The sequence below is a fragment of the Nicotiana tabacum genome, chromosome 6, assembly GCF_000715075.1.
Source record: "Nicotiana tabacum cultivar K326 chromosome 6, ASM71507v2, whole genome shotgun sequence".
In the NCBI taxonomy this organism is placed as follows: Eukaryota; Viridiplantae; Streptophyta; class Magnoliopsida; order Solanales; family Solanaceae; genus Nicotiana; species Nicotiana tabacum.
The window spans coordinates 140,890,557-140,917,567 of NC_134085.1; the positions used below are offsets into that span (position 1 = coordinate 140,890,557).

At 34.7% G+C, this 27,011-nt stretch overlaps 2 protein-coding genes across 2 annotated transcripts; one reads left to right on the forward strand and one right to left on the reverse strand.

Moving 5' to 3' along the window:
- Positions 1 to 1,851: 1,851 nt before the first annotated feature.
- LOC107765572 (transcription factor SPEECHLESS-like) lies at positions 1,852 to 5,177 on the forward strand. Its single transcript, XM_016584237.2, has 3 exons — positions 1,852 to 2,422; positions 3,263 to 3,817; positions 4,842 to 5,177. Exons 1-3 carry the CDS (start codon positions 1,979 to 1,981, stop codon positions 4,905 to 4,907), a joined length of 1,065 nt encoding a protein of 354 aa, XP_016439723.1. The 5' UTR covers positions 1,852 to 1,978; the 3' UTR covers positions 4,908 to 5,177.
- Positions 5,178 to 24,791: 19,614 nt separating this feature from the next.
- Positions 24,792 to 26,667, reverse strand: LOC107765570 (putative WRKY transcription factor 41). Its single transcript, XM_075254400.1, has 3 exons — positions 26,149 to 26,667; positions 25,894 to 26,025; positions 24,792 to 25,636 (listed from the first exon to the last, which is right to left on the reverse strand). The coding sequence occupies exons 1-3, from the start codon at positions 26,511 to 26,513 to the stop codon at positions 25,048 to 25,050; spliced, it is 1,086 nt and encodes a 361-aa protein (XP_075110501.1). The 5' UTR covers positions 26,514 to 26,667; the 3' UTR covers positions 24,792 to 25,047.
- Between the last annotated feature and the right edge of the window lie 344 nt (positions 26,668 to 27,011).

Genomic DNA, 27,011 nt, shown 5'->3' on the forward strand with positions numbered 1-27,011 from the left:
TTGGGTAATAACAGACTTGCTATCTACCATTTTATAGTCCAAACATTTAGCGACAACAAATTTCTCCAACCCGGCATCCTCTATTTTATATATCTTTTTAAGCGCAATCCACGGTTTTTTGACGTCTCCACATTACTACAGACGTTATACAGATTGTCCTCTAGTCCGCTAAGAATGTAATTCTTGAACAGAATATTAGAATGCTTCCACGCCTCAGTCACGAGAAATCGTTCATTGTCTGGAGTTTCGTCGGCTAGAACAAGAACATCTTCCTTAATAAATTTCTGTAGACTTAAAGTCGTCAAGTGAAAGAACATCTTTTGCTGCCACCGCTTGAAATCAATCCCGAAAAAATTTCCGGGCTTTTCTGCCGGTGCCGGTGCAAATGCCGGTGTTGTTCGGCTTGTCGATGCACTCACATTCACCATAGGAACGGCCTGGTTTCCGTTCTCAGTCGTCATTTTTGTAAAAGAATAACATAAACAAACGTTTAATAAACGGTGAATTTTTTATATCTTCAAACCGAATAAATCTGGAGTAGAAAATCACATAGATTTTAATCTCTAACGGAGTAGAAAATCATTAGGATTTTAATCTCCGAATAACAGATAGTAAACCAAAACAGAATATACGTTAAAGTAAACAAATGGAGTAGAAAACCATGAAGGTTTTAATTTCCAAAACGGGAGTAGAAAATCACAAAGATTTTAGTCTCCAAAACAGTGAGTATAACACAAATACAGAAAATAATTAGGTTCCTTAAGCTTGTTAGAATACTGTATTTGAAAAATAATTCTGGAGAATAAAACAATGTATAAACAGAAATGTGGAAGAAATAGAAATTAATCCTAGCCTATTGAATTCACAGTGTTTCCTTAAGGAACTTAATCCCCTCCTAGTACCCGAGGTTGTGGATTATTTCTTCCCAGGATAGAATGGATTACACATTGGTATAATGGTACTTCAAACCCTAGTGTTTCAACGAACACAAATGGCGGCAACAAATCACGCATACCTTGTTTGTTTTGTAAGAAAACAATGCAGAAAGGAAGAGGAGAATTCAGAATTTTCGTAAGGAAAATCTGAGGGAATGGTTTGCTATTTTATAGCCAACATGTTGAGTTTAAATGAAGAGGTGCAACTCTTCAGAAGGTCTCATGACTGTTCACGTAAAATGGTCATTACGTAAATGGCTATTTATGCAAAATAAAACGGAAATTTATAACACGGATGGAAATTAATTTTCTGTTACAAAAATGGCTAATTTGGATTAAATAATATTACGTTAATCTTAATATTAATAAAGAAAGTTGGTCCAAAAAATTAATCAATCAATCGATCATTTGACCAAATCCAAATCCAAATCCAAACCCGAACTCGAAGCCGAAACTTACCGTATTCTTAACTCTTTAATAGCTAGAAGAAGGACAATAGTATATATACCCATCAAAAATCTTTTCCTCCTCATATAGGACAATGTCCCATTGTCAAGGATGAAAAATTAAAATTTTATTTTTCTATGCATTTCCCAATCACCTCTTTTAAGCTAAAATAAGCTTAAAGGGGAAAAAAAAAAAAAAAAAAAAAAGGTAAGTTCAGGTGGAAGGTAAACTTGGTGTTTTGGAATTTCACCCCAACGTAACGACTTCAATTTTTCACGCCGACGTACGATACTAAAACTTTTTCTTTTCATCATTAACCTATTATTATATTGCTCGTACTCTTTAGATACGTCACAATTTTTATATATTAATGATTCTCTTTCAATATCGCCCCTTCTTTATATTCAGCAATAAATATCGATCCCATTGGTCTTAACGGCTCTCTCTACTACTATTGCTTTTCTCTTTATCTCTCTTATGTTCGTTCCTTCATATCCAAAACCAGTTTCACTCTCTCTTATTTTCTCGTCATATTTCCCTTTTTAGTCTCATTCACTCTCGGCCTTTTTCTTGATCTTGACATTCATAACTAGAAAATGGAGGGTGAGAGTTTGTCTGATCATTTCTTTGAGGATTCTGAATTTGACATCTTTAGTATTTTAGAGGCTTTAGAAGGCGGCGGCGCGTCGGAGTTTAACATGAGTAACCCCACAACAACAACAACGACGACGACAACTTCGGATGAAATTAATGGTTTAGTTTCGAAAGAAGAAGAGAAGAAAAGGAAGTTGGTTTCTCAGAAATCAACAGGTTCGAGTGCAACTTTACAAGAATACTCAGAAACTGAAGCAGACGGTGGTGTTACACCAAATAGCAATAAGAGACAAAAATTAGCAGCAGTAATTGGTGGGGTAGATGAGGGAAATAACCAAATGGAAACAAGGATTTCTCACATAACAGTTGAAAGAAACCGCAGAAAGCAAATGAATGAACATTTGTCTGTTCTTCGCTCTTTGATGCCTTGTTTTTATGCTAAACGAGTACGCTTCTAATTCTCTGTTCCAACTATATATTGCTATCTTTTCATTTTCTAGAGGTTAGTTTCAACCATATCTGCTTTTGAGTTTAATTAACTTTTATACTTTTTTCCTTCTTCTCTGTGGTTCGAAAACTTCACATAATACCTATCACTACATTCTCGTCCAAATCTTTTTTTTCAATTACTAAAACTGAATTTTCACACTAATCGTATCATGTTAGATAACTACAAGTAAAAGTTCAATAAAAAAAAGGTTAGGAAGTTGAAAACTCAGTCAGATTATCTGAGTTAAAATACATTAATAGTGTAAAAACCAGTGGGATTACACTAGGTTTGTTGTTGTTGTTGTTCAAGCATATACCGGGGCGAAACTATGTTGGCTCAAGAATGGTCAACTGACCACCATTTGCCGAAAAATTATACTATGTATAAAGGAAAATATTAGTACTTATTATTGACTAAAAATAGACTTTGAACACCCTTGCATAACCCACACGCAAAGGTGTTCAAATTTTAAACACCCTTATTAAATTTTCTGGCTTCGCCACTGAGCATATATATATATATATAAGTTAATTAGTTCTCAATCGTTTTGCTTACACTTTTGTTAATTACTTGTCTTGTATAATAATTTGATGAACTTACACATGTAAGAAACCTTAAATGAAATAATTTATTAGTGGGTGTGGGGGAATGCATGTCCTAAATGTGTTCTAGAAATCTTATACAAAGTTTGGAAATGTTCTACGTACTACACTTCTGAAACCATTTCCTTGTTTTGAAGTTTAGCATAAATTAAACTTCTTATTTCCTTTTTTTTTGGGTTGACATGTTTAATCAGGGTGATCAAGCATCAATAATTGGTGGGGTAGTGGATTACATAAACGAGTTGCAGCAAGTTTTACAATCATTAGAAGCCAAGAAACAGCGCAAAGTTTACAGTGAAGTTCTAAGTCCAAGACTAGCAATTCCAAGTCCAAGAGTATTACCTTCACCACTTAGTCCAAGAAAACCACCACTTAGCCCCAAAATTAACTTACCAATTAGCCCAAGAACCCCACAACCAACCAGCCCTTATAATAATAATAATAATAACAACAACAACAGGTTACAGCAACCAACAATTTCTGCTACTCCACTTGAACCATCTCCTACCTCTTCTTCAACTAATTCCTCCATTGACAGTGTCAATGAACTTGCTGCTAATTCAAAATCAGCAATTGCTGATGTAGAGGTGAAATTCTCAGGCGCTAATGTTATACTGAAGACGGTTTCGCCGCGTATTCCTGGCCAAGCTGTGAAGATAATTGCTGCTTTAGAAGAACTCGCACTGGAAATACTACATGTTAGTATCAGTACTATTGATGGAACCATGCTCAACTCTTTCACTATTAAGGTAAATTGATAAGTTTAAAGTTATGTACGTTACTTATACGACCAGATTAAATTGATCTATAACAATAGACAAGTTTAAAGCAAAGAATAAAAATATGTTACTATCTTCAATTAAATTGTACTGATATTTTTATATATAGTCAATGTATACTTAAATTCATACCTACATAAGGCTAGCTCAATAACTCTCAAATTACTATCTTGAAGCTGAATTCACCCTAGAAAGTTTCGCAGCTAGCACTATTATTACCTTCTTTTATGACCAAGTATAAATCTTTCACAAATTTGAAGTAAGTTCTACTACTATAATTTATTGCTAGCTCAAGTCCTGAAATGTATTTTCATGATAAGAACCTTAAACCACTTTATTTTATTATTTTTTCTATTTCAATCTCTTCCATTTAATGCACTTTTACCTAGAGGTGTACAAGAAGTTGAATATACATCTTTTTTGTTATAATTGACCTAAGCTTATTCCAGATATGACTATATATTACATATCATAGTTTGATATGGAGATAGAGTTGACAAGTCAGGACAATTGAGGAAATTTTTTACTAGCACAAAATGTTATACCTTCAAAAGTTCCTAGTAATCATTTGATTCCGATGGTGAAACAGACTTGTGGGCAATCATTTGTACTTTCTGGTTAACTTTTCTATATATGGCACCCTTGACAACCACACTTCTTCCAAAAGATTTTAAGTAGTAGTAACTTTTTTTAACTCCGGTATTATTTCAGTAAATTTAATTACTATCGGTATTAAAGCATTCTTCCTGTATTACTAACAGTGATATTTTTCAATATTTCATTAATATGAAGTATTTATAATCATACAAACACCATGACAACTTTAAAATCACATATCTTAAAAATCTTTTATTCTTTATTAAAATTTGTGTCAAGTCAAACTATGACGATCTTTTGAAAAGGAGAAGTAGTATTTATTAGAGAATGGGTGTGGTTTTATTAAATTAGTGAAGATTTCAAAGCTAATGATTGGTAATTTGTTGTGCTTTGACAGATCGGAATTGAATGCCAACTAAGTGCTGAGGAACTGGCTCATCAGATTCAGCAGACATTCTGCTAAGCACAGTACTCAATAATTACTGTAGTAGTAGTAATAGTAATTTAGTACATGCCCAGACCACCTTTTTTTTTTCTTTTTTCTTTTTAACGAAAAGAAGTGTCTCATTCCTCTAGATCGCGATCTGACTAGGGAGCTGTAATGTAACAATAAAAGAGAATGTGGGTAGGTTGAATTTACCACCATTCTGTTTTAACAGATGTTACGTATAGATTGTCATGACTTTTATTTACTAGCTAGTGATATGACCCTTATGTACTCATGATTTCGTTATGTTCAGTCTTTGTATTTTCATTTATAATGTGTTCTTTCACTTAATTTTATCTGTTTTTTGCTGCCAATTAATGACTTATAGATTTCTATGAAAAAAATAATAGCTCAAGCATCAAGGAATTAATTATATATCATTGTCAAAGAGTTTGCATGTGATCATATACTCTTAATAGAGCTCTATAATAGCCTGTTTGGCCAAACTTCTTTTTGGCCAAAAGTATTTTTGTTTTTTGCCAAAAGTATTTTTGACCAAAAATTAAGGTGTTTGGCCAAGCTTTTGGAAGGAAAAAAAAATGCTTTTGAGGAGAAGCAGAAACAGTTTTGGAGAAGCAGAAAAAAGTAGTTTCTCTCCAAAAGCACTTTTGAGAAAAATACACTTATAAGCAGTTTTTTAAAGCTTGACCAAACAATAATTGCTGCTCAGAAGTGCTTTTCAAACTAATTAGCCAAACGCAAACTGCTTCTCACGAGAAGTACTTTTAAGAAAAGCATCTCAAAATAAGCTGATTTTTGCAGCTTGGCCATACAGGCTATAAGTATTGTATATATAGCAGTTGGCTGCATTGTCATGCTTTAACAGTTCCTAATCTGTAAAACTTATCAAGTCGCCTTAATCTAATATATATTAAACTCCCAATTAGTGCTGCTTTTACAAGTAGTTTTTAGAAAAAATTACCTAATGTGGTCCGACCTTTCTTTGGATCGGACCTCACATATAGCATAGGAACAATATCAGGCTGAGGCGTAGGTATACGTCCAGATACGAGTTCAGCAGAACGACATAGTTTTGGTCAAACAATGTATTTGTACTAAGAAATTCATTAAATATATATATCAATTTTAGAATCCAATTATTAGCATTTAAAGTCTTCGTTCTAAGATTGAGAACCCATAAGTTGGTATTCTGGCTCCACCTCTAGCATCGTGTTGTCTTTTTTAATTTTATTTACCATAGGTGAATTTGTGAAATTAATATATTATGGGGTAATAGTTATAGAGATATTTATACATTCCAAATATAGAAGTGAAGATTAACATAGAGAACCCACCTTCTCTAGCTATTGCCAAATTGATACCTACGTTGTGTGAGAAGCTACAGTACATTTGAGCAGTGGGTGCAAATGCATTCATTATCATTTTACTAATATGATATTTAAACTAAATTAGCACATAAATGCAAAAAGATGAGTAGTATTGAATACAATGATAATCTTCACACATTCATGTAGAATTTATAATTTACATTTAGTATTTAATCCGTATGCCTCGTATCAGCCACATACAAAAAGCCTCTGGGCTGCATGCATTTCATCGATGAGTTTGCTAATTTGATGATGAAGCAAAAACCAATGTTTGCACCTTAATACATATGTTTGGAAACATACCGTTTGACAACAGGAGGAAATTATTTACGTTCTCCAGCCTTTTCCATTCCCACAATGAATTTAGGGGTCATGCACGAATTATATATATATATATGTTGAAGATATACTTAAATAAATAAAAATGTGATTTATCAAATAGCGTAAGTTTTTATATGAGAAGGCAATACACTTTAACATGGTATTAGAGCAAGCGGAGGTCCTGAATTTTGAGTTTCACCACCACTCATTACCAAAAAAAAAAAAACTCACTTGCTTGGCTCGTCAAAATGAATCAAGACACAGCACGTGAGGAGGTGTATTGAAGGCATAATTAAATAAAGAAAGATATACTCTAGCCGCTTAAACATATTGATGAAATTATCACACACTTCAAATCATATTAATGAACTCCTCTCTACGCCAAGTTAAATTTTGCATACCCATGAAAAATCACGTAGGTATATATATTATTAAGTTGGCACCATGGATCTACTAATATACCCATCTAAATATTACTTAACCAAGTGAGAGAGTAATAAGTCTAATGCAATATCGGATTCACCCTAGATCATTGAATGAGCTATGAGATCTTTATCAGTATGTCCCAATGATCACGACATGATTATCTTCATCTTCGTATCCTATCCTAGCCTACCCTAACAACTCTCTTTTGGAGTTTGTAATGAAGACCTGAACCTATGCTTCTAAATAGGTTCTGTATCGTTGTTCAATCTATACCCTGTTATAAGGCCAGAAACTAGCTACAAGACTAGAGTTGAGGCTTACCATTCAATTAATTGACTACTTCCAAAATGTAATAAAGATATATAAGAGTTTCTATAAGTCAGTTCAATCGTAATGTACTTGAATCTTCAGTAATTAATGATATAATAACTAATGTTACTCCCTTCATCATATTTTAACAGTTTTACAAGTTAAAGTTTAGGGTTGTGCTGAATTATTAGCCGTATATGATTTTTTGTTTTTTGTAGTGGATACTCGATGTAGAGAGGCAGAGCTAGCTTATAATTAGGTGCGGATTAAGCCGAACCCAATTACTCTTGCTTAGATACGGTATTTTTACTAGGAAATTCGTATATATATATATATATATATATATATATATATATATATATATATATAACATGATATTAGTTCTGAATTTGTCACGAAACCCATAGCTTGTTTAGTTATTAGATGGATTGAAGAGCTCAACACAACATGGTTAATATAAAAGTTATTGTAGGACATTCTTTTTTTTTTTTTTTGCTTTGCAGATGATGTGCTCCTGTTCTGCAAAGATGAATACCAATCTATTATGCTGATGTTAAGGGGACCAAACATTCTCCAACTCTTCAGGGCTTACAACTAATGCAGGGAAATCGAACATATATACTGTTAACATGGAGGCTAAGGAGATAGAGAATCTGTATGAAATAACTGGTTATAGTAGAGGCAACCTCCCTTTCAAATATTTAGGAGTTCCAATATCATCGAAGAAGATATCAAAAATGGACTGCCAAGTATTAGTGGATAATATAATAACAAGAATAAGGAGCTGGAGCTCAAAACATCTGTCCTATGTTGGGAGGGTGCAAATGATCAACACAATGCTAATGCATCTCCACACGTACTGGGCATCAATCTTTCTACTTTACAAAGCAGTGCTCAAAAGGATCACTTCAATATGTCGGAACTATCTATGGGATGGCAAGGTGGAGACAAATAGAAGACCATTAGTGGCCTGGGATCTTGTTTGTAGGCCAAGGCAAGAGGGAGGGATAGGAATAAAAGATTGTATAATTTGAAATGAAGCTGCAATAGGGAAGTATGTTTGAGATATAGCAACAAAGGCTAATTCTCTGTGGGTTAAATGGATCAATCATATATACTTAAAGAATACTGATTGGTGGCTATATAGTGTACCCCAGGATAGTAGTTGCTATTGGAAAAAAATATGTCATGTAAGAGACAAACTTGCAGAAGGTTACAACCAGGGCAGATGGCAAAGACAAATAGGAGGATATACAATCATGAAAGGGTACTCTTGGCTGAGAGGGACTCTGGATACTTTCCAATGGGGAAGATTGGTTTGGAATGTGCAAAATGTTCCAAAGTATAACTTCATTTGCAGGCTAATAATGCAAGGGAAGCTGCTAACTAAGGATAGGCTAACCAACAGAGGGATCAGTTCAGATGGCCTATGTGTATTGTGTGGAAATGCTCCATAATCAATATAGCACTTGTTCTATGAGTGTCACTTCTCTAAGTTGTGTATCAATGAAGTTCTGCAATAGCTGAAAATAAGCATAACAAACTATGAAGGGCAATATCTATGGAAAAAAATTGGTAGGAATATGGGGAGCAAATGAAGAAGGGAGTTCTCCTATGCTATATTGGCTGCATTGAGTTATCACATATGGAGGGGGAGAAATGAAACTTTATGGAAATGTGATGTGCCTAGGCCTCGCAAGATATGTGCCCGAATAAAAAAGGAATGCAAAATTCGTGTGATGGAGATAATCAACAAAAAGAAGCGGGACAAGGATAGAAGATGGATAGAATAAGTATATAGCTAAATAGAGGTTAGAAATAATACATGTACAATATAGGATGCAAATAGACTTATTTATGCCTAGACGAGTAAGTATAGAATTATATATAGTCAGGTGGTAGAGATGTCTTTTGCTTTACTTCAATGTATTTGTTTTGGTGATGAATAAAAAAATTTCATTCCACAAAAAAAAAAAAAATGCATGTGGTCCTATATATACATGTGGAAATGGTATGCAACTTTTACGCATTTGAATAAATTCCAAGTTTGTGTATTATTTAAGAGACATAGAAAAGTTTTATTCAAAAGTGTTATAAATGGTCCCGAAATTAATGGTGAGAAAATTTCATCAAAATAAGCTGTGATGGACCACACTGGAAGTGACGGCTCTGTGCTGCTATGCGCTATTAGCAAATTAATGATTTCCCTTTCTTTCTATCAGAATCTTAGTATTATTCAATTACATCAACAAAAAGAAGGAAATGCCATTAACGCTCTATGCTTTTGCAGGGATATGGAAGCCAATATGATGTTACGTGACGACGCTTTTGCATGAATTATGGTGATCTCTTCCTCTGGCACATATTAGTACTACTTGATGGGTATCAAATTAAGGGACAGGGTAGTTGAATTTGGGGAGGATCAAAATATCAAAGAGCTATTTTTATGAATTCCATATTCGTAGTTCGAAAGAGAGAGGATCCAGAAAATTTATTTGAATCTAATTCTCCCTAATTTTTTTATTCCAATCAACGGCCTCTTTCCACGTAAAACTGGACGGAGCAACCCGTCCAAATTTACGGGTTGGTCACCGCTATACTTAGATTTAACCGGTGGCTTGTTAGGCCAACTAGCCAAGGGACAGTAAGCATGAGAGTCTCATATACATATCATACTAATCTACCTTGGGAAATGTTTTAGGAAAATCTGGAAGGTGAGGTGAAAACTGTTATATGGGTACTATATATACCTATATGTTTATATACCATGTTGCTCCTCTGTACTTGTAAATAATGATTCTGAAAATTAGAACGTTAGCTTATAAACGTAAATATAAATAAAAAACAGAAATTAATTCGAGCCCACTGAATTCACAGTGTTTTCTTAAGGAATTTAATCTCCTCCTAGTACCCAAGGTTATAGATTATTTCCTCTCAGGATAGAACGAATTACACACTGGTATAGCGGTACTTCAAACCCCAGTGTTTCAGCGAACACAAAGTTCGACAGTAAATCACACTTATGGATGCTTTGTTTGTAGTTAAAAACAATGCAGAATAAGGAGGACAACTCAGAAGTCGAATGGAAATTCTGAGAGGAAGGAATGCAATGTATAGCCAATGTTGAATTCTTACTTAAGAGAATATCAGATTGCAATTCGTTTTTCCAGTGTATACGCAGTGTATACAGAGTGTATATCCAGTATATGCAGAGTGTATATCCAATGTATACAAAGTGTATATTAAGTGTATACAGAGTGTTTCAAGTGTTTTTTCCGATGTGTTCTTCTTTCTCTCCAACTTATGCTCTATTTATAGCAGTTATTTGAGATAAATCCGCCCGTTCCATGGTGCAACAAGCACTAGATCATGGAGAAAGCACTTACATGGTGGTATATACACTTGCTTGGTGGGAGGAGCACTTGCACCATTGTGGGAGGTGCACTAGGCTGCAATTGTTGTTTAGTGTTGCAACACAATACACGGATTGGAAAACATTCGTTACAAATACGGATTATATCACGTTAATATTCACTATTAACAAATAAATTTGGTCCAAAAAATTAATCAATCGATCGATCATTTGACCAAATCCGAATCCAAATCCCATTTCTCATTCACTCTAATTTTAAGACTATTTCATCTTAAACAAAAACTCAACAATCCCCCACATGAATGGGGAATGGCTATATCACGGAAGTATGCATGAAAAAACTTGTGTGATTTGCAAACAAGGATTAATTGCATCTGGATGAGTAGGTTTCCCTTTGAACTTTCCGTAGTGAACTTATGTCGGATATACTTGATCAATCGGTAGATTTGATATCTTTGAACCGTCGAACTTTAGTGTATACCTAGACAACCATAAGTCACACAATCAACCCTTAACCGTCTTTGGTTCTCATTGTTGTGTTCGTTTCAGCCATGAACACTGCCTGGTTTCATAAGTGCGTGGAGAATTGGCCTTGCAAAATTCTCCTTGAAGCATCTAACACTTCACACGTACATAGGTGATTCCTAAACGTGTCATCCCGTAGATACACTATTTGATATACCCTGTATCAAATTTAGAAATCATTAAAAAGCCTTAATGTTTTATCCTTGGTACTGAACATTGTCTCATCACGAGAATGGACTAAAACAAATTTTGTTGACAATGTTGAACCGTCATTAATGACCTTGTTTGATCTCTTTGAACCTAGATCTTGGGATCTCCAGTCTTCTAGGTAGAGTTACCGCCACAATGACTTGTTCTCGGCCATAGTCCCATTCCCTCGATGATTTCTCAACTACCTCTCTAGTTAGGCCTTTTGTAAGTGGATCTGACACATTATCACTTGACTTTACATAGTCAATCGTGATAATTCCTCTAGAGAGAAGTTGCCTAACGGTTTTATGTCTTCGTCGTATATGACGAGATTTACCGTTATACATAACGCTCCCAGCCCTTCCAATTGCCGCTTGGCTATCACAGTGTATGCATATTGGTGCCAACGGTTTGGGCCAAAATGGAATATCTTCCAAGAAATTCCGGAGCCATTCAGCTTCTTCACCGGCTTTATCTAAGGCTATGAACTCAGCCTCCATTGTAGAGCGGGCAATACATGTTTGTTTGGACGACTTCCAAGATACCGCTCCTCCACCAATAGTGAATACATATCCACTTGTGGACTTCGAATCAGTTGAACCGGTGATCCAATTTGTATCACAATATCCTTCAATCACCGCAGGATATTTACTGTAGTGCAAATCAAAGTTTTGGGTATGTTCTAAGTATCCCAAAACTCGTTTCATTGCCATCCAGTGAGATTGGCCTGGATTGCTTGTGTATCGACTTAGTTTACTTATAGCACAAGCTATATCTGGTCGTGTACAATTCATGATGTACATTAAGCATCCCAACACACGAGCATAATCTAATTGTGATATGCTTTGGCCTTTGTTCTTTGCTAGTGCAAGATTCACGTCAATTGGAGTCTTTGCAACTTTAAAGCCCAAGTGCTTGAATTTTTCAAGTACTGTCTTAATATAATGAGATTGTGACAATGCCAGACCTTGAGGAGTCTTTTGGATCTTAATCATCAGAATTAAATCCGCAATTCCCAAGTCCTTCATATCAAACTTGCTAGTTAGCATACGCTTAGTAGCATTTATGTTGGCAATGTTATTACTCATTATCAGCATATCATCCACATATAGGCAAACAATGACTATGTGATTTGGAACATTTTTAATGTACACACATTTATCACATTCATTTATCTTAAAACCATTTGACAACATTGTTTGGTCAAATTTCGCATGCCATTGTTTGGGTGCTTGTTTTAGTCCGTAAAGGGACTTAACAAGTCTACATACCTTATTTTCTTTACCTGGAACCACAAACCCTTCAGGTTGTTCCATGTAAATTTCTTCCTCCAAGTCTCCATTTAAGAAGGTCGTTTTAACATCCATTTGATGAATTTCAAGACCATACGCTGTAACTAATGCTACTAACATCCGTATGGACGTAATCCTTGTAACTAAGGAGTATGTATCAAAGTAGTCAAGACCTTCTCGTTGTCTATACCCTTTGACAACAAGTCTTGCCTTGAATTTATCAATAGTGCCATCATCTTTCATTTTTCTCTTAAAAATCCATTTAGAACCCAAAGGTTTATTTCCAGGAGGAAGATCAACCAATTCCCATGTATGGTTGTTCAATATGGATTCTATTTCACTATTGACTGCCTCTTTCCAGAACAATGATTCCGAAGAAGACATAGCTTCTTTAAATGTTCGAGGCTCATTTTCCAATAAGAAAGTCACAAAATCTGGTCCAAACGAAGTAAACGTTCTTTGACGTTTACTACGTCTTGGATCCCCCTGATTAAATGTACTTTCTTTTGTTTCTTCCCGATGTCATTTAGATCTTTCACCAATCGACTTGCATTCCTTTTTATACGGATATATATTTTCAAAAGAACTCAGCATTATCTGATTCTATAACCGTATTATTATGAATGTCGGGATTTTCTGATTTATGAACCAGAAATCGATATGCTTTACTATTAGTTGCATATCCTATGAAAACACAATCAACTGTTTTCGGTCCTATTTTCACCCTTTTGGGTTTAGGAACTTGCACCTTTGCCAAACACCCCCACACTTTAAAATAATTCAAGTTGGGCTTCCTTCCTTTCCATTTTTCATATGGAATGGATTGTGTTTTACTATGGGGTACTCGATTTAGTATTCGGCTGGCCGTAAGAACGGCTTCCCCCCACAAGTTCTGTGGCAAACCAGAACTTATCAACAATGCGTTCATCATCTCCTTTAATGAACGATTCTTTCTTTCCGCAATCCCATTGGATTGGGGCGTGTAAGGGGCTGTTGTTTGATGAATAATTCCATATTCTAAACATATTTGTTCAAAAGGAGATTCATATTCACCACCCCTATCACTTCTTATCATTTTGATTTTCTTGTTAAGTTGCATTTCAACTTCATTTTTGTATTGCTTGAATGCGTCTATTGCTTCATCTTTACTATTAAGTAAGTAAACATAGCAATATCGAGTACTATCGTCAATAAAAGTTATGAAATACTTCTTTCCACCGCGAGATGGTATTGACTTCATGTCACAAATATCTGTGTGAATTAAGTCTAAAGGATTTGAATTCCTTTCAACCGACTTATAAGGATGTTTAACATACTTAGATTCCACACATATTTGACATTTTGATTTTTCGCATTCAAACTTAGGCAATACTTCCAAGTTTATCATTTTTCGCAAGGTTTTATAATTGACATGACCTAAACGTACATGCCATAAATCATTTGACTCAAGTAAGTAAGAAGAAGCTGAAGTTTTATTATTAGTTTCAACAACTATTACATTCAGCTTGAAAAGGCCCTCAGTAAGGTAACCTTTTCCTACAAACATTTCATTCTTACTAATTACTACCTTGTCAGATACAAAAACGCACTTGAAACCGTGTTTTACAAGAAGTCCAGTAAAGACTAAGTTCTTCCTAATCTCGGGAACATGAAGGACGTTGTTCAAAGTTATGACCTTGCCAGAAGTCATCTTGAGAAATATCTTACCGTATCCTTCAATTTTTGCTGTAGCAGCATTTCCCATAGAGAGCGTCTCTTCGGGTCCAGCAGAAGCATATGTAGAAAATGCTTCCCTCACAGCACAAACATGGCGAGTGGCTCCAGAATCAATCCACCACTCCTTTGGGTTTCCTACCAGGTTGCATTCAGAAAGCATGGCGCACAAGTCATCATCATCATCATACTTTTCTACCATGTTTGCTTGACCCCTTTGCTTGTCTTTCTTCCGAGCACGACACTTCGTAGATTTGTGTCCGATTTTCCCACAGTTGTAGCAGTTTCCACTGAACCGCTTCTTGCTTAGGTTGTATTTCGGACCAGAAGCCTTCTTTCTCTTTTTGTTATCTTCAACAATATTTGCTCCCATTATTGTTGAATTTCCACGGCCTCTTCTCTCAGCAGCTTTATTGTCCTCTTCGATTCTCAATCGAACAATGAGATCTTCAAGGGACATCTCCTTTCGTTTGTGTTTCAAATAATTTTTGAAGTCCTTCCACAATGGAGGCAACTTCTCAATTATTGCTGCTACTTGGAATGCTTCATTGATGACAAGACCTTCAATGAAAATTCCGTTAGTAAAATTAGTAAAAAATTTACTTTCAATATCAGTATTTATTTGAAACATACCTTCAGCAAGTAGATCATGAATAATCACTTGCAATTCCTGGACTTGGGTAATAACAGACTTGCTATCTACCATTTTGTAGTCCAAAAATTTTGCGGCGACGAATTTCTTCATCCCGGCATCTTCAGTTTTGTACTTCTTTTCAAGTGCATTCCACAGTTCTTTTGACGTCTCCACGCCACTGTATACATTATACAGATTATCCTCCAGTCCGCTAAGAATATAATTCCTGCACAAGAAGTCAGAATGCTTCCACGCCTCAATCACGAGAAAGCTATCATTCTCTAGAGTTTCATCTGGAAGATCAAGAACATCTTCCTTGATGAACTTCTGTAGACATAACGTAGTCAAGTAGAAGAACATCTTTTGCTGCCAGCGCTTGAAATCCATCCCGGAAAATTTTCCGGGTTTCTCTGTCGGTGCCAACGCCGGAGTTCGACTTGTCGATGCGTTGGCAGTCATCATCGGAACAACTTGATTTCTGCCATTCGCCATTTTTACTGTAAAAATGACACAATCAAACGTTTAATAAACGTTTAAAACTGGAGTGAAAAATCACGTAGATTTTAATCTCCAACAAAATGCCACGAAGACTTTAAACTGGAGTAAAAATCACGTAGATTTTAATCTCCAACAAACCGCCACGAAGGCTTTACTCTCCAAACGGGAGTACACAAAAAACCACAAAGGTTATAGTTTCCAGAATAATAAAAGTAACACAACTACAGAAATTAAATTATTAAATTCTTAAATTCTTAAATTCTTAAATTCCTTAAGTTTGTTGCTCCTCTGTACTTGTAAATAATGATTCTGGAAATTAGAACGTTAGCTTATAACATAAATATAAATAAAAAACAGAAATTAATTCGAGCCCACTGAATTCAAAGTGTTTCCTTAAGGAATTTAATCTCCTCCTAGTACCCAAGGTTATAGATTATTTCCTCCCAGGATAGAACGAATTACACACTGGTGTAGCGGTACTTCAAACCCCAGTGTTTCAGCGAACACAAAGTTCGGCAGCAAATCACACTTATGGATGCTTTGTTTGTAGTTAAAAACAATGCAGAATAAGGAGGACAACTCAGAAGTCGAATGGAAATTCTGAGAGGAAGGAATGCAAAGTATAGCCAATGTTGAATTCTTACTGAAGAGAATATCAAATTGCAATTCGTTTTTCCAGTGTATACGCAGTGTATACAGAGTGTATATCCAGTATATGCAGAGTGTATATCCAGTGTATACAGAGTGTATATTAAGTGTATACAGAGTGTATATTAAGTGTATACAGAGTGTTTCAAGTGTTTTTTCCGATGTGTTCTTCTTTCTCTCCAACTTATGCTCTATTTATAGCAGTTATTTGAGAGAAATACGCCCCTTCCATGGTGCAACAAGCGCTAGATCATGGAGAAAGCACTTACATGGTGGTATATACACTTGCTTGGTGGGAGGAGCACTTGCACCATTGTGGGAGGTGCACTAGGCTGCAATTGTTGTTTAGTGTTGCAACACAATACACGGATTGGAAAACATCCGTTACAAACACAGATTATATCACATTAATATTCACTATTAACAAACAAATTTGGTCCAAAAAATTAATCAATCGATCGATCATTTGACCAAATCCGAATCCAAATCCCATTTCTCATTCACTCTAATTTTAAGACTATTTCATCTTAAACAAAGACTCAACATATCATATACATATGTTCCTTCTTATACATAGTTAAAAAACCTAGTCAATGGGCGGAAATTGTTAGATTATTAATTCGCAGTCATAGCAGAGATTAAGACATAATCATACAGATATAAGATCATAATCTTGAGTTAGAATCTAAGGAAACGTACTGTTAAACTTCATGGATTCAGCAGCGACAACAAACGTCGATTAAGCATGAGACCAACTTCCACGATCCACTAGCTACGCGCTCTCACAGACCGGAGAACTTGACTGATAAGACGTCTACCGTTACCACGTATTCAAGAGGCAGAATATGTTAGGGTTTTCTAATAGCTAGGAAAAGGGGGGTTGACCTCTATTTATAAAGAGTGTCTACCCATCACAAACCAATAGTTATTGAGCCTCACTTATCCACACACACAATATTTGATATTAGGTCTTTTATCTATCCACCACTTGGACCACGTCACTATCCTTTCAGGCTATAACCAATTAACGTAAGTCCAAATTCTCATATTTTCCCACTTGGACGCCAACGTTAATTGAGGACAAGAAAACAATTTTAAAACTTTTGAGTTTTAACAAAAAGATTTTGAAAAAGGATTTTAGACTCTACAGTGGCCACACTACTCACATAGCCAAAGATAGAATGACCCATATAACAATCCATCTATTCTCAATAGAGAAGACTAACAATGAATCGTAGCAGGCATCAGACCGTTTTAAAGTATGAATTCTATCTACGACCACATACGCTAGAGTTTTCATCAACATGGATCAAACGTGTGTGCTAAGCATACTATCTTTCTAATCAAGGTGAACAGAGTCACACCTCTTATAAAGAAATAATCTTCCAAGTGATATAATAACCATATCACCTTAGAAGCCTCCAAATTAAATGACACTAAAATCATATCACCTTAGGTGATTTCCCTTGTGCCTTCCCCGGGATAATCAAGGCAACAAGCAGCAAAACTCAAAGATAGCATGAGTATATGCAATATCCAATTGAAATAAAAATAAATAAATTATCATGTCAGTCAATAAGCATAACAAATGTACAAAATAACACAAGCTTGCATGAAAAAAAGAATTTATTAAAAGCAATATCTCAGTCAGCAATTACAAAGTAACTCCCACTGACTAAAGCACATCAAAGACTCTAAAATACACATATTTTTAGCATGTTCATTAAACACTACATGCCTAAGACCTTAAGTCAAAGGATCGGCCAATATAGATTCTGTGCTAATATGTTCAATACATATATCACCTTCTTTTATCATGTCTCTAGCCTCAAGAAACTTAAGACTAATATGCTTAGAGCCTCATGTACTCTTATTATTCTTAGAGAAGAACACAACTGCACTGTTTTCACGGAAAATAGGCACTGGCTTAGATATAAAATCTACAATTTGCAATTTAGTAAGAAAATTCTTCATCCAGATAACATGTGAAGCAGTCTCAAAACAAGCAATAAACTCAGCTTCCATTGTGGATGTAGTAGTGATACTCTGTTTCTCAATTTTACAAGAAATAGCACCTCCAGCCAACATAAAAATATACCCAGAAGTTGATTTCATAGTATCTTGACAACCTCCAAAATCAGAATCTGAATATAACAGTAGGTCCATATTATTAACTTTTTTGTACACAAGCATGAAGTCTTTATTGCGTTGTAAATATTTCATCACTTTCTTTGCAGCCACCCAATGTGCCCATCCAAGATTAGAAGAAAACCTTACCAACATATTAACAACAAATGATATATCAAAGCCTTATACAAACATGTATGTACATCAAACAACCAACAACACTTGCATATGACCTTACTATCTTAATGGACGTCCCAAGCTGTTTTTCAACTTCAGTCTAGTAAATTTTAAACTTATCAAGTGCTTTAGATTTTTCTTTTAAAAGATATATATAACAGTATCTTGAAAATTTAAAGTAATAAAATACTTATTATTGGTCAAAGTAGGTATATAAGGTCCACTAATATCAACATGAATAATTTCTAAGAGTTCAGAGCTCCTAGTGGAACCTTTTCTCTTAACTTTGGTCATTTTACCCTTAACACAATCCACACAGGTTTCAAAATATTTTGAATCAAGAACATGTAAAATATTTTTCTTTACCAACCGTTCAGTTCTTTCTTTAGAAATATAACCAAGACGTCTATGCCATAACAGGTAAGACGTTTTACTCATAGCAGACCTTTTGTGGGTAATATTTTCAACATGCATTGCAGAAAAAATTTCATTCAACACATTTAAACGATATAGACCATCACTTAAAAAGGCATCAGCAACAACATGTAAATAATAGAAAATTTTAAGAATACCAATATTTTGTTGAAATGAATAATCAGTTTTGTCTAAAAGTGAAACTGAAACTAATTTATGTCTCAAAGACGGTCCAAAAATAGTATTTTCTAAACGAATACTAGAATTATTTTTAAAAGGAATTGTCCATATAAACTCTACTTTTGCTTTGAGTCTATTGCTCACAACAACGCTGGCTTCATCTTCTTTTGGCTTATGTATGGTTACTAGATCCTTCAAGTCATTGGTTATATGAATAGTTGCACCACTATCTAATCACCAGGAATTTAAAATAAAATGAACAAGACTAATTTCAAATCAGACAAAAGCTAAAAGATTACCTAGTTTCTTTTTCAGAGGACAACCGGCCTTCTTATGACCTACTTTTTTTTGGTTAAAACATTGGCTCCATTGATCATTTATGTGCAAAAAGTTACAAGTTGAGTTTGGAATCCCAAACTTTTTACATGATCATTGAGGTGAGAATACTGATGTTAGTCCTAACCAAAATTGTAGATAGCTATACAAAAACTATGGTGGGTCATATATGACATGTCCTGGTTTGGCTATTTTGATCCTGAAAGATGGTAGAACCCATCTATTCATGTTGACGAGTCCTTTGACTTGATTAGGAAGATCAGCAAAAGAGTTGAAGACATGGATTATATCACTACTATGGCTGAGACTTGCTAATTTATCTGCAAGTCTGTTTGCTTCTCTGAAACAATGGTTGATAACAAATCCATGCTTTTCAACTATATCATGTATCTCTGTGATGATGCTATGATGCTTTCAATCTTCCAGGGAACTTTCCATTCTCTTCTAATGCATTTTGTAATGAGCATTAAGTCAGTTTCTCCCAAGGTTAGCATGTGGCCATTTACAGCACATCATTTGATTCCAAAGAGCATTGGTGCTGCTTCTGCGAAATTGCTAGTCCCTGGTCCTAGAGGAATAGAGTAGGCAAAAATGACTATTCCCTAATTATTCCTGACTAGGCCTCCTCCATCACATATTTCTTGAATACATCTCCCGTCACTATTAAGTTTAACAGCTTGGAGTGAAGTTTTGTTCTATTTGATAATTTTTGATATCCTCGGTATCCTCTTATGACCTACTTGTTTGCAGTTCCAATACTTGATTTCTTTCTTAATTACAACTTGAGGTCCAAGAGGATTATGAGACTGACCTAGGTTAACACTAGGCTTATTAGTATGACCACTATTACCACCTAGAAGATGAGACTGACCATGTTTCTTTTTATGAAATTTGGGTTCACCTTTTCTTTTATAAGAGGGATAATCAGCTGATCTAGACGAGCTAACATGGTTCACTACACCCTCAACTTTCTCCTTTTGGATCCTCCCTTACTCTACCACACAAACAGTAATAAGCTCATCAACACTCCACTTATCTTTTTGTGCATTATAGATTGTCTTAAGCTGGTTAAACTGCTCAGGAAGGGACCTTAGATATTGGTGAACAAGAAAATCATCGGTAATGATTACACCTATATTATTCAGTTTGGTAGAAATGTTAACCAATTTTATAATATGATCATGGACACTAACTACAAGGACATACTTTATAGTAGACATGAAATTAATCAGGCTACCTATCTCAACTTTATTAGATTCTAGGAATTTCTATCCAATGGCACTCAAGAAATCTTTTGCATTTCCATTATCCTTGATTGCACCTTTTATGTGATCAGAAAAGGATATCTTCATGATCATAAGACTCAATTTATTAGCCTTCATCCACTTCTCATACTTAGCCTTTTCATCAGCAGTGCTAGTAGTTGTAACATTATTTCAACATCATGTTTTCACTTTAGTTGCTACTAGTTAGAGTTTCAATGAAATTCAACTGAGTAGTCATGTTGTTAATAGTTGTATAAGCAGACAACACAAAAATTAGATAAAAGTATGGGCATGAACACATAAATTAAAAGAGTCAAAAACATCTATTGCACCCCTCCCTTTGGGTGGAAGATACAACTGTCTCCCTATTAAGGACCAAGGAGTCCAAGGCATTCATTGCACCCTCGCTTTTAGGCAAGAGATACAAAACCTCCTCCCCACATCATCAAACAGTACAAAGCATACATTATATCCTTCATTTAGGTAACAGATACAAAACCTCCTGTTATAACAAAATGTCCTCTTTTATACACAAAAAAGTTCAAGATATTATGTTCGCCCTTTAGGTGGAAAACACAATGTCTATCCTCGTCAATTAATTTAGCGTCACTAGTATCAAAAGAAAAACCTCCAACACTAGTGTACACTTATCAAGGACAATTTAGACATGGTGAATTGAGAATATTACAATGACTCAAATAAACAAACTACTTTGATGGAAACTATTTATTAATCATAGATCTCAATCCATGATATTTTTCACATGTATAAAGTTTTAAGAATTTTCAATGACTCCAAATAAATAGACTACTTTGATGGAAATTATTTATTAATCATAAATTCCTATTTAGACAATACCATACACATGTGAAATAAATTAAGCCAATTCATTTAAACCTTTTGAATATTAATTTATTCCACTCTCTAACTAATATTAAATAGGTCTCAACAATAGTTTATTGTATTAAAATATATTATAATATGCTAACAAACAAGCAGAACCATTATAATTATCAAACACAAACCAAAGTATTTGATCAACTAATAAATGGAAATTGAGGAATCTCATAAACACATTAGATTAATTCAGACTAAGCACTCCACATTTTGTTTTTTCCTTAAAGTGGTATTAACTTAAAAATTTTATAATTATGCATAGATTTGTGAGTTAAGGATTCCACATAATAAAGGGGACAACTATTTATAATTAAAGGATAAATATAAGTCCATCTTTAATAGTATTACGTTAAAGCAATGCTTCAATAAAAGCCTCATTAGCATCACCGCCGTCATGCATACAATTTCAAATAGTGAAATCTAAAATTATTTCATCAGGCAACGTTGTACTCCTTCGACGCCACTGACATCAATTTCTTTAACCAAAACAACCGTAAAATAATTTTTTGTTACGTTGTACCACGGTTTATATATATATATAACCCAATATAATTCATCGATCTTAATCCCAAACTATGATTGCTCTGATACCAACTGTTAGATTACTAATTCGCAGCCATAGCAGAGATTAAGACACAATCGTACAGATATAAAATCATAATTGAGTTAGAGTCTAAGGAAGCGTATTGTTAAATTCCATAGATTCAGCAGCGACATATATATATATATATATATATATATATATATATATATATATATATATATATATATATATATATATATATATATATATATATATATATATATATATATATATATATATATATATATATATATATATATATATATATATATATATATATATATATATATATATATATATTTATATATATATATAACCCAATATAATTCATCGATCTTAATCCCAAACTATGATTGCTCTGATACCAACTGTTAGATTACTAATTCGCAGCCATAGCAGAGATTAAGACACAATCGTACAGATATAAAATCATAATTGAGTTAGAGCCTAAGGAAGCGTACTGTTAAATTCCATGGATTCAGCAGTGACAACAAACGACAATTAAGCCTGAGACCAACTTCCACGATCCACTCACTACGCGCTCTCACAGCCCGGTGAACTTGACTGGTGGGACATCTACTGTTACTACATATTCAAGAGGCAGAATACACTAGGATTTTCTAATAGCTAGGGAAATGGGGGTTGGCCTCTATTTATAAAGAGTGCATGCCCATCACATGCCAGTAGTTATTGAGCTTCACTTATTCATATACACAATATTTAATATTAGGCCTTTTATCTATCCACCACTTGAGCCACGTCACTATCCTTTCAGACTATAATCAATTAACGTAAGCCCAAATTCCTAACATATATACCTAGCGTTTGGGTACTATATATACACCTATATGTTTATATATCAAATACGTATCTTCCTTCTTATACATAGTGAAAAAACTAGTCAATGGGTGGAAATAAGAAAATCAATTATCACCAACATATCATGTCTCCTTTTCCTTTGATTAATCAAACAACTTTTTGGTCAATGGGGCAATAATAAATAACGAATGGCTCAGAAAAAGTAAAAAGCGAGTAGAAGATGCAACAAAAAATGGTTAATTGCTTAACAAATGACATCCAGTAGGAGTGCAAACTGGCAGTGAATATTGACCTGGTCAGATTTTGTCTTTTGATAACCATTCTAAGATGTCTGAGAATACATGGTTGGGCCTATAAGTGGTTCGACTTGGGCTTGGCTGGGCTATTTGGGTAACAATCCCAAATGGATATATTGGAGGAAGAAGTGCAACATTAGTCACTTTTAAGCCCGCTATTTAAAATATATCTATTATTTATAATATATTTAAAAATGAGCAAATTCACTCAAACTCCAGTACTAAATATCCTGAAATTTGCACGAAATTGTATAATTTTTAAATACATTCTAAATTATAAAAATATTTTAAACAATATGCTTAAAAGTGAGTATTTGATATCATTTTTACTATATTGGTTCAGTATGGGCCCGTACAATGCATGACGCTACTTGATGACGTAAGAATCACCTCCACTAAAGAAGCAGGAATAGATGTAAAAATAGCACGATATAGTCAGTTTTCGGACTGGTCATTCAAAAATAGCCAGCGTTTACAAAGTCAATGAAAAATAGCCACTATTTTGCTGCAACAGAGACCGGTCCAGCATAATATACTGGAGTTCAGTGCACCTGTGTATGAACTCCAGCATATTATGCTGGACCGGTATACTTTGCTGACTCCAGTATAATATACTGGAGACTGGAGCACCGGTGCTCCAAACTCCAGTATATTATACTGGACAATTATACTTGCTGGAACTCCAGTATATTATGCTGGAGTTCTAGTGTACTTATGCTGGAACTCCATCATATTATGCTGGAGTTCCAGCATACTTATCTTGGAACTCCAGTATAATATGCTGGAGTTCAAGCATACTTATGCTGGAACTCCAGTATAATATACTAGTGTATTTTTCGGGTTTTGAACAGTGTTTTCGCTCAGATTTATCTTTTTATGAAAAATGGCTAAATCTCGATTACTTTTGAAACTGGGCTATTTTTGAACGACCAGTTGTAAATCTGGCTATTTTTGAATTTCTCCCGGAATAGATGGACCAACAATTGCACGTTGGCCAAACTTTAATAATCCTCAATGAACTCTTACAGTTTTTTTTTTTTTTTTTTTGGAAAAGTAGCAAGCTGTGCTTGATCGAATCATCTGAAAACTTCAGGCATTGTGTTTTGTCAATTTTTCTTTAAATAAAATACTTCCGCACGTCAATTTATGATTAAATGACATAGAAAATTCACTTTATAATAAGTATTAGTATTTGAATATAGGAAAATTTTAAATTTTATAATGAAATATTTTATTTAAGTTATGAAAGTTTTAAAAATAAGGAGAATGTGAGTAACAAATGAATTAAATTAATTAAGGAGAAACAAACAGGATATTCTTGTTCCGGAAACTATTTTTTCTACTTGTGTTAGAAGTTAGAATTCCACTTCCTCCTCTCAATTTAAAAAAAAAAAAAAACTACTCAAAAATCATTTTCCCCAAAAGCTTGGCCATAAAACCTTCCAAAATATGCATTCTTCTTTTTAAAGAAAAGACACTTTTATTAGTTTCAGAAGTTTGGTCAAACAGCTAACTTTAAAGCTTCCAATAGAAATAGAAATTAATTCTACAACGTAAAGATGACCATATGAGAACAAAAGAGATACTATTAATAGAAATTGGTTAAATTAAACTAGCATGCTCAATCCTAATGCAATGTTTGATAAAAGAAATAGTGCAAAATTGTCCTTGGCTCAGCTTCACCAGCTCGTTAATCCCTGGTTTTAGTGGTTAACAGCAGCTCATCATCTTGGTTAAGTTACTTCCTTTTGGAACATTTGGTAGGATTAGGAAGAGAACCCCTGATAATCAAATGGGAAGTTTGATTCATATCCCATTGAGTTAAATTGGTAGTCATTTGAACCATTTTGCTTCCCTCCAAAATTGTTCATTTCAGAATTAGAAGACATCCCAAAATTGTAGGATGGGGAAAAACTCTCCACAAAGTTGTTGCTTTGAATAATGGAATTAGGCACAAAGCTGTAATCTTGATCAGACTTGATATCGGACGATGAAGCGAAAGTTGAAAATGGCACATTGTTAGGATCAGTATTGAAGTTGAAATTATTGTCGTTGGAGATATTGAGGTTTCTCTGAAAATTCAAGAGGATTTCCTGTGGATTTTGTTGGGGTTCAGAGACTATTTGCTGATGTTCATTTCTTGATCCAGCTCCTAAGTTTTGTTCTTGATTTTGAGGTATTATCGTCAAAGGTTCTGGATTCATGACATTATTATTGGCATTACCACCACCTTGATTACAAGTGTGTCTTCCTCTATAAGTCACTTCAAATATTGTGGGATCTTCATCGGCTCTTTGAACTTGTTTTGTAGCCAAACAACCTTGGACATGTCGAAGTGTACACCTGTAATATCCTCTGCATTTCACAACCAAAATTTTGTTAGGTGGAATAAATATAAATTACTCTATATAAAGCTCTCATTATTCGCAGGGTCCGAAGAAGGGCTAAACCACAAGGATCTGTTGTACCTACATTTCTGTAAGAAACTGTTTCCACAGCTCCAACACGTAACCTCCAGGTCACATGACAATAATTTTACCAGTTACGCCAAAGTTTCCCTTCGACGTAATTATATATAAACGCGTGGAAAAGGTTTTTAGCAAGAATGGTACCTTGGATATTTGGCACCAAGAATATCTTTCTGCCCATATTTTCTCCAATTAAAACCATCATCAAGAGTCCCTTCAACTGGTACCCCGGGACAAATTTGAACTTGCTTTGTCCACCGTGGCGTATTGCTTTTTCTGTGACATTAAACTTCAGCATATCAGTATTAAAGTTTAGTGATCATACGTGAAAAGTAAACCTATAATTAATTTACATATGCATTGGGCAGAGGAATTTATAAGAAAAAAAAGACTATAAACCTCTTGCGAGTAGCAGGGTCTTTGGGTTCGAGGTCACGATCAGAATCTTCACTATGAGGGGGACTCGCAGTGAAAGATGGTGGAGATTCAGACCTTCCAAAATAGGGTATTGGCACAGAATTGGAATGTGGTAGTAGTGAATTAGAAGTGTCTCCAGTACTGTACTGGAGCAAAGAAAGAGCCTTGTCAAATTTGGACTGGATATTATGAAGCAAGAAATCTCGAGTTGTTTCGGGGGAAGAAGAGGAGGAGGAATAAGGAGCATTGAGTTGGAGTTGGAGCTGATGAACTAGGTCCTTACCTTGAGTTAATTCACTTATAATTCTATTAAGCTCTCCATTATTGTCAGCACCATAGTTTTCCATTTGAGAAATTAACTAGAAAATATACGTGGAATACAAAACAAAAAGCTGCAGGAGAGACAGCGTAGGAATATGATAGTTAAATATAATTGGTGAAACCATGCAAAAAAAAAAAAAAAAAGATGAAGTTTGCTTGTGATTTTGAATGCAGAAAATAGGAGGAAAAGGAAGAGAGATATAAAGGGAAGGTGAATTAGAATAGAACGATTAGCGAAAGTTTGACCGTAGACCAGTCTACGGTCAAGGGAATTGTAGTATAAGTAAGCTAGTCCAATTGCTGACCATTCAAACTAACCTGAGCATCAACTTATTTTTTAAGTTCAAGTTTTTAAACTCAAAATCCCATTTACCTCCCCCCTCCCCCCACCCCACCCCAAACCCCCAAATCCTATGTAAGGAGGGGGAAAAGTCGGTCTTTGGTAATCCAACGTAGGAGCAATAAACATGGACTTGATCGAATCAATGATGAGGAGTGAGAATGAGAGGTTTAGAAGTCAGAAA

Coding starts and splice junctions, on each gene's coding strand:
- LOC107765572 (XM_016584237.2), top strand. CDS start 1,979: ATGGAGGGTGAGAGTTTGTCTGATCATTTCTTTGAGGATTCTGAATTT. Junction 2,423..3,262: donor CTTGTTTTTATGCTAAACGA/GTACGCTTCTAA, acceptor ATGTTTAATCAG/GGTGATCAAGCATCAATAAT. Junction 3,818..4,841: donor TCAACTCTTTCACTATTAAG/GTAAATTGATAA, acceptor GTGCTTTGACAG/ATCGGAATTGAATGCCAACT.
- LOC107765570 (XM_075254400.1), bottom strand. CDS start 26,513: ATGGAAAACTATGGTGCTGACAATAATGGAGAGCTTAATAGAATTATA. Junction 26,026..26,148: donor GACCCTGCTACTCGCAAGAG/GTTTATAGTCTT, acceptor TTAATGTCACAG/AAAAAGCAATACGCCACGGT. Junction 25,637..25,893: donor CTTGGTGCCAAATATCCAAG/GTACCATTCTTG, acceptor TGTGAAATGCAG/AGGATATTACAGGTGTACAC.